Here is an 8411-nt window from a genome sequence, read left to right as displayed (position 1 = left end):
TTTTTAAACTTTACATAATTGTATTAGTTTTGCCAAATATCAAAATTAACAACTAATTCTAATAGTGTGAGCCCACTAATAGGAATATGCCAAGTAGAAGCTTGGAGACAGCAGTTAATTCTGCTTTGGGGGTATGTGTATGGGGTTATAAAAGGCTAAACTCTGAGGTGGCCGTTGAATAAAAGAAAACCTGATTCCATATAGAATAGACATAAGAAATGATGCTGAGGTGGTATAGAGCATTTTGGAGTCCCTTGTTTTCTGTATTAAAGAATATGTTGTGGCCGATTAAAGAAACTCTGAACATTCCTGATTCTGTGTGTTTTAAAAGGTAAGCTGCATGAACACTGGGGCAGTGGGAAGGGTGGATAACAGTAGGCCAGGGACCCCTGCAGTAAAGCACTGCAGTCGTCTATGTGAGATACCCTAAATGAGGAGCCATAAAGAGGAAGAGTCGGGTTCAAATATTTAGGATTTGAATTCAAAACTGAAGTTTTAAGATTTTGTGGATACGACATTGCTACACGAAATGTGTATGGAACATAGACGTCTGAGAAGGAAGATGAATATTAACATGTTGGGTTATGAATCTATGGGACAGTCGAGTAAAAGTATCCAAGTAGACTGTTAAAAATATAGCATCTGGAACTCAGGGGATAGTATTCAGAGGTGTACGGAGAAGAGAGAAGGTTTATGATGGATTAAAGGGCAGGCTTGTTTAACTTATATGCAGAGTACATCATGAGAAACGCTGGACTGGAAGAAACACAAGCTGGAAGTCAAGATTGCCGGGAGAAATATCAATAACCTCAGATATGCAGATGACACCACCCTTATGGCAGAAAGTGAAGAGGAACTAAGAAGCCTCTTGATGAAGGTGAAAGTGGAGAGTGAAAAAGTTGGCTTAAAGCTCAACATTCAGAAAACGAAGATCATGGCATCCGGTCTCATCACTTCATGGGAAATAGATGGGGAAACAGTGGAAACAGTGTCAGACTTCACTTTTTTGGGCTCCAAAATCACTGCAGATGGTGACTGCAGCCATGAAATTAAAAGACGCTTACTCCTTGGAAGGAAAGTTATGACCAACCTAGAGAGCATATTGAAAAGCAGAGACATTACTTTGCCAACAAAGGTCCGTCTAGTCAAGGCTATGGTTTTTCCTGTGGTCATGTATGGATGTGAGAGTTGGACTGTGAAGAAGGCTGAGCGCCGAAGAATTGATGCTTTTGAACTGTGGTGTTGGAGAAGACTCCTGAGAGTCCCTTGGACTGCAAGGAGATCCAACCAGTCCATTCTGAAGGAGATCAGCCCTGGTATTTCTTTGGAGGGAATGATGCTGAAGCTGAAACTCCAGTACTTGGGCCACCTCATGCGAAGAGTTGACTCATTGGAAAAGACTGTGATGCTGGGAGGGATTGGGGGCAGGAGGAGAAGGGGACAACAGAGGATGAGATGGCTGGATGGCATCACTGACTCGATGGACGTGAGTCTGAGTGAACTCCAGGAGTTGGTGATGGACAGGGAGGCCTGGCGTGCTGCGATTCTGGGGTCGCGAAGAGTCGGACACAACTGAGCGACTGAACTGAACTGAAAGGGCAGGCAGGAAACGAACTAAATTCAATCGCCGTGCTGAGGAGCTTTGCTGTCAGCCAGCAAGCTCAGACTTCCTTCAAAGGGAGGCTGAAACGGCCTAAGCAAGGGCTTGCAATTGAAATTAGCACAGCCCCTGTTCCAGCCTGGGGCAGAGGCCTGCCTGAATGCGCAGGTCACGTGGTGTGGGTGCGTGCACAGGAAAAGCGCGGGAAAGGTGGAGAGGGCTGCGCCTGCGCAGTAGCAGGCAGTCGGTTAGTGCGCAGACCTGCCCAGCCGAGGATGGAGGGATGGAGCCGCCCCAAGACATGGAGAAGGTTTCCAACACAGAAGATGATCACAACAGGCGGGTCCATTCCCTGTACACAGCACCGTTATTTCAGAGAATTTCCCAAACCAACTTGGAAAACATGCAAGCGAGGGGGTCGGAATTCTCTTCTGCAGCCTGGACCGTCCAGGGGCGGGACAAGACCTCTAATCTGTCCAAAGTCAAGTCCAAGGAGGGTCCTGGGTACCGGCTGCTGAATGTAAGTGGGGGGTCTGGCGGATGGAGTCTGTCCCCTGACCCCGTAGAGGGTCAGGCAGGACCAAGGGGTCAGTGTGCCAGTGGAGGGAGGGAAACCTGCCCTCGTTTGGAGAGTGGTAATACAAAGAAAGCTGAGCGCAGAAGAATTGATACTTTTGAACTGTGTGTGGTGTTGGAGAAGACTCTTGAGAGTCCCTTGGACTGCAAGGAGATCCAACCAGTCCGTCCTAAAGGAGATCAGTCCTGGTTGTTCATTGGAGGGACTGATGTTGAAGCTGAAACTCCAATACTTTGGCCACCTGATGCGGAGAGCTGACTCATTTGAAAAGACACTGATGCTGGGAAAGATTGAGGGCAGGAGGAGAAGGGGACCACAGAGGATGAGATGGTTGGACGGCATCACTGACACAATGAACATGGGTTTGGGTGGACTCCGGGAGTTGGTGATGGACAGGGAAGCCTGGTGTACTGCAGTTCATGGGGTCGCAAAGAGTCGGACACGACTGAGCGACTGAACTGAACTGAACACCTGAGGACGAGTTTTCTTGTGGGGCACTGACAGTTATTTAACTTGTCAGAGCCCCGTTTAATTACTGCCTACCCTGAAGGGTTGTCTGAAGAACTAAAAGAATAATATAAAATATTTAATGCAGTGCGAAGTAAAGCGTTAATAGATGTTAGCTGCTAACATCATCATACTCATCACTGGGAATTCATTTGTCTAAAGGGCTCAACTCCAGAAACATCAGTTAGCTCTCTCTTTTCAATGCCTGAGGTTCTTATACATGGCGTTGGCGTCCTGTTCTTAATTACGTAAATTTGTATCTGAAGTGTGTGAAACTTGAGTTTAATTTCCATTTAGAGAAGGCGATGGCAACCCACTCCAGTACTCTTGCCTGGAAAATCCCATGGACGGAGGGGCCTGGTACGCTGCAGTCCATGGGGTCGCTAAGAGTCGAACGCGACGGAGCGACTTCACTTTCATGCATTGGAGAAGGAAATGGCAACCCACTCCAGTGTTCTTGCCTGGAGAATCCCAGGGACAGCAGAGCCTGGTGGGCTGCCGTCTGTGGGGTCGCACAAAGTTGGACACAACTGAAGCAACTTAGCAGCAGCAGCAGCGGTGGTACTGCCAAAACTTAGAGGAAATGGAAAAGGGGAATCAAACTGAAACTCACATTTTCAAAGTCTGTTAGAGTGTTATTAGGAAATTTTGCATTCTTTGTTGTTCTTAAGTTTTTAAAAATAGTACAGTATTTATCAGGAAACAATTCGTATACATAAAGATATTGTTCTATTAGGAAACAAACAGTACACAAATTTAAGGAATTGAATTTGCCTTCTAGTTCTTGTATATCATTTTTATATTTAGATTCCTGATTTATTTGTAATGTGTGGTATGCAGTCTGGATTTAATTTATTATTTTCCCAAATAGATGTCCCAACACCATTTCTTAAAAAAAAAAAAAATCTATCTTTGCCCTAGAGTTTTGAGATGCCTCATTTATGCATAAGATTTAAGCTTTCATATATGTTTTTTTTCTGGACTTCTATTCCATTGGTGTTTATCAATTCAAGTGCCAAGACCTTACAATTTTTTTAAGAAAAGATAAATCCTTTGTTTCAGGAATCTTTAACATGCTGAATGCCTTGTGAATATTCAAGAAGGGAATATGAAATGCAGCATTTCCCAAGGTCAATCATATTTAGTAGGCATTTCCTATATATTTCATGACTCTACCTTGGGAAAGGTAGTTAAGACCGTACTCTTTTATTTAAAGACTTAAAGTATGTTTTGAAGTCTGGTAGGGCTGGACCCCTTCCCTTTTGTAGTTTTCTTTTCCTGTAACTTCCTGACTATTCTCACTCTTTATAAAAACTTTGTTAACTTGTTTATCTCATAATAAAAGGCTTTTAAAAAACTAAAGATTACATTACATTTGTAAATTAAGTAGAACTGACATCTTTATGATGTTGGTCTGTCCTATCCAGAGATGTTTTTCATTATTCAACTCTACTTTTGTGTCTGTCAGAAGTGTTTTAAAGTTTTCCTCTTAAGAGTTTTGCACACTTCTTGTTAAGATTATTCCTCAGGTGGGGCTTCTTCTGCTTTATATACTTCAATTATTTGTCTATATTAAGGCTATAGATGTCTGTATGTTAATTTCATGTCCTCCTTCCTTATTGAATTTTTTAAATAATTGAGTTAGTATTATTATTAATTCTCTAAGTTTTATATATATTTGAAGATGATCTTGCCTCTATTTGATTTTTCTTGCCTAACTGCTTGGACTAATGCTACCAGTTAGTAACATGTTGAGTCATATTAGAGACAGTAGACAACCTTGCCTTGTTCCTGATCTTAGTAAATGTTTCCACTATTTCTCCACCAAATGAAATATTTGAAGGTTCAAACTTCAAGTACTGGCTTAATTGCTATTTTTGTGAGTGTTTTAACAGGAAAAGTTGTTGAATTTTGTCAGGGGCCATTTATTAATAAATATATATGGAAATAATTGCATAATTTTTCTCCTTATAAGGAGAGATTCATTATTAGTGAATTTCCTATTATTGAACCAACTTATTACATTCCTAGAATTAATCTCACTTGATTATTGCATATTATTTTCTTTGTGGTATTAGATTCTGTTTTTATTATTTAGTATCTTTGTATCAATATTTTTGTTATATTCATCTATTGGAGAAGGAAATGGCAACCCAATCCAGTATTCTTGCCTGAAGAATCGCATGAACAGAGGAGTCTGGTAGGCTACAGTCCATGGGGTCGCATAGAGTTGGACACAAAAAACCTCTTGATAAAAGTGAAAGAGGAGAGTGAAAAAGTTGGCTTAAAGCTCAACATTCAGAAAACTAAGATCATGGCATCTGGTCCCTTCACTTCATGGGAACTAGATGGGGAAACAGTGGAAACAGTGTCAGACTATTTTTTTTGGTCTCCAAAGTCAGTGCAGATGGTGACTGCAGCCATGAAATTAAAAGACGCTTACTCCTTGGAAAGAAAGTTATGACCAACCTAGAGAGCATATTGAAAAGCAGAGACATTACTTTGCCAACAAAGGTCCGTCTAGTCAAGGCTATGGTTTTTCCAGTGGTCATGTATGGATGCAAGAGTTGGACTGTGAAGAAAGCTGAGCACCAAAGAATTGATGCTTTTGAACTGTGGTGTTGGAGAAGACGCTTGAGAGTCCCTTGGACTGCAAGGAGATCCAACCAGTCCATCCTAAAGGAGATCAGTCCTGGGTGTTCATTGAAAGGACTGATGCTGAAGCTGAAACTTCAGTACTTTGGCCACCTCATGTGAAGAGTTGACTCATTGGAAAAGACCCTGATGCTGGGAGAGATTTGGGGCAGGAGGAGAAGGGGACAATAGAGGATGAGATGGCTGGATGGCATCACCGACTCGATGGACATGAGTTTGAGTGAACTCTGGGAGCTGGTGATGGACAAGGAGGCCTGGCGTGCTGCGATTCATGGGGTCGCAACGAGTCGGACATGACTGAGAGACTGAACTGAACTGAACTGAACTGAAGTGCCTTTGCATTCATCTGTAATTTTCTTTATGGGTTTAGGTATCAATGCTATGCTTGCTTTGTAAAAAGAATAAGAAAGTTTTCGTTAATGGTGCTATGGGATACTTAATTTTTGAATTTGGTAGAATTCCCTGTGAAATCATCTGGGCCCGGTGCTTTTCATTGGTGATAGCTCATTGCTAGCTCTCTCTCTCTCTCTTCTTAAATAGAAAGTGGTCTGTTCAAACTGTTTACCACTAACAGCATCAATTTTGTTGAATTGTATTTCCTTAGGGGATTATACAGAGAAGGCGATGGCAACCCACTCCGGTACTCTTGCCTGGAAAAGCCCATGGACAGAGGAGCCTGGTGGGCTCCAGCCCATGGGGTCGCTAAGAGTCAGACATGACTGAGCGACTTCACTCTCACTCTTCACATTAATGCATTGGAGAAGGAAATGGCAACCCACTCTAGTGTTCTTGCCTGGAGAATCCCAGGGACGCGGTAGCCTGGTAGGCTGCCGTCTATGGGGTCGAACAGAGTGGGACGTGACTGGAAGCGACTTAGCAGCAGCAGCAGGAGATATACATTATATTTAGGTTTTAAAATACATTTGGAGGTCCGCAAAGTAGTCTTTTATGGTTTTTCAAAGATCTTATTTCTTATTTGTGTCTTATCCTTGTATATTGATTAAGCTAGCTAGTGGTTTGTGTATTTGTTGGCTCTGTAGATCAATTTGGGCTTCCTAGCAGCTCAGTGGTTAAGAACCTGCCTGCCAATGCAGGAGACGTGGGTTCAATCCCTGGATTGGGAAAATCCTCTGGAGAAGGAAGTGGCAACCCACTCTAATAGTCTTGCTTGGAACATTCCATGGACAGAGGAGCCTGACAGGCTACAGTCCATAGGGTCTCAAAGAGTCGGACACAACTGAGCACACACACAGTCATAGATCAGTTTGAGAACTGATTTTTTAACAATATTGAATCTTTCCAGTCATAAACATAGAAGTTTTCCATTCATATAGATCTTTAATTTCACTCAGGAACGTTTTATAGTTTTCAGTGTACTAGTCTTACATTTCTTCTTTTAATTTTACTAAGTATTTTATTATTTTGATGCTCTTTCTAATGTAATTGTTTTCTTTTTATTTCCAGATTTTTCATTGCTAGTATATAGAAATGCAGTTGATTTTTATATTTTGTTCTTATAGCCTAAGACCTTGCTGAACTCAGTTGTTAATTCTAGTAGTTTCTCTCTTTCTTCCTCTTCTTTTTTTGGTGGATTTTTAAGGAATTTCTGTATACAGAATGGTGTCACCTGCAAATAAAGATAGTTTTAGTTCTTTCTCTCAAATGTGGATACTTTTTCTTTCTTTTTCTTGTCTGATTGCCGTGATAGAACCTGTAGTACGATGTTGATTAAAAATAGAGTGAACATTATTGCCTTACCAATCTTAAACTGGAAAACATTCAGTCTTTCACCATTGAGTGTGATGTTGGAGAATTTCCCATCTATTCCTCGTCTGTTCAGAGTTTTTATTTAGAATACATTTTAGAACTTCCCTGGTGGTCCAGTGGTTGAGACTCTGCACTCCCAATGCAGGGGGCCCAGGTTCAATCTGTGGTTGGGGAACTAGTCCTACATGCTACAACTGAGATCAAGTGCAGCCAAATAAATAAGTAAATGTTTTTTTAAAAAGAATATATCTTGATTTTGTCAAATACATTTTCTGCATCTAGCTAAATTATGTCATTTTGTCCTTTATTGGACATACTAATATGACTTATTATATTAATTTTATTACATTGATTTTTCAGATGAAAAAAATCCCACTTTGTCATGGTGTATGGTTCTTTTTAATATGTTGTTGGATTTAATTTACTAACATCTTGTGGAAGATTTTTGCCTCTGTGTTTGTAAGGAATAATGATTTATTGTTTTTTCATCTTGTGATGCCTGTCTGGCTTTGGTATTAATATAATACTGACCTCATAGAATAACCTGGGATGTGTACTTTCCTCTTCTTTTTCCTTGAGTTTGTTAAGGATTGTAAGTATTTGATAGAATTCACCTGTGAAAGTTTGGGCCTAAGTTGTTTTTGTTTGGTTTGGTAGGAAGAGCTTCAATTAGTAATTTAATTTCTTTAGTTGTTATAAGTCTTTCCAGATATTCTTCCTCAATTTTGATAATATGTGCCTTGATAGGCATTTTTCCATTTCATCTAAATTTCTAATTGGTTAACATAAAATTGTTTGAGGTTGTAAGTAGTTACCTTATATGTCAATAAACTTTTGCAGATTCAGTGAAGTTCAGGATTTGTGATGGAGGCCATTACCCTGGATTATCTGATGGGCCCTATGTGTAATCACAAATGTCCTTATAAGAGAGAGATAGAGGGATATTTGGACACATTAAGAAGAGAAGGTAATGTGACCAGAGGTAGAGGTTGGAGTGATGTGACCACAAGCTAAGGAATGCTGCCCTGTTGTCAGAAGCTATAAGGCATAAGACTGGATTTTTCCTTAAAATTTTGGCCCAGGGGGACTGATATTAGACTTCTGGTCTACACAGCTGTGAAAAAACAAATTTTTGTTGTTTTAGGTCACCAAGTTTGTAGCAATTTGTATAGCAGCTACAAGAACTAATACAATGCTATTTCTTTATAACCCTTTTAATTTTGTAAGATCAGTGGTATACCCCTTTCTTTTTTGGTTTTGGTCATTTGTAACCTCTTTTATCTTCATCAGTATAGCTAAAGATTT

General features: G+C 40.6%; 1 protein-coding gene across 1 annotated transcript in view; it reads left to right on the top strand.

Moving 5' to 3' along the window:
- The first annotated feature begins 1883 nt into the window (after positions 1-1883).
- C2CD6 (C2 calcium dependent domain containing 6) overlaps positions 1884-8411 on the top strand; it is a 136609-nt gene continuing 130081 nt past the window's right edge. Inside the window, exon 1 of the mRNA XM_055573105.1 lies at positions 1884-2120. Coding sequence (XP_055429080.1) covers positions 1884-2120 — 237 coding nt within the window. The remainder of the gene's footprint in view (positions 2121-8411) is intronic.

This window comes from Bubalus kerabau, chromosome 3 (genome assembly GCF_029407905.1).
Source record: "Bubalus kerabau isolate K-KA32 ecotype Philippines breed swamp buffalo chromosome 3, PCC_UOA_SB_1v2, whole genome shotgun sequence".
Lineage (NCBI taxonomy): Eukaryota > Metazoa > Chordata > Mammalia > Artiodactyla > Bovidae > Bubalus > Bubalus kerabau.
This window is presented reverse-complemented; position numbering and strand designations above follow the sequence as displayed.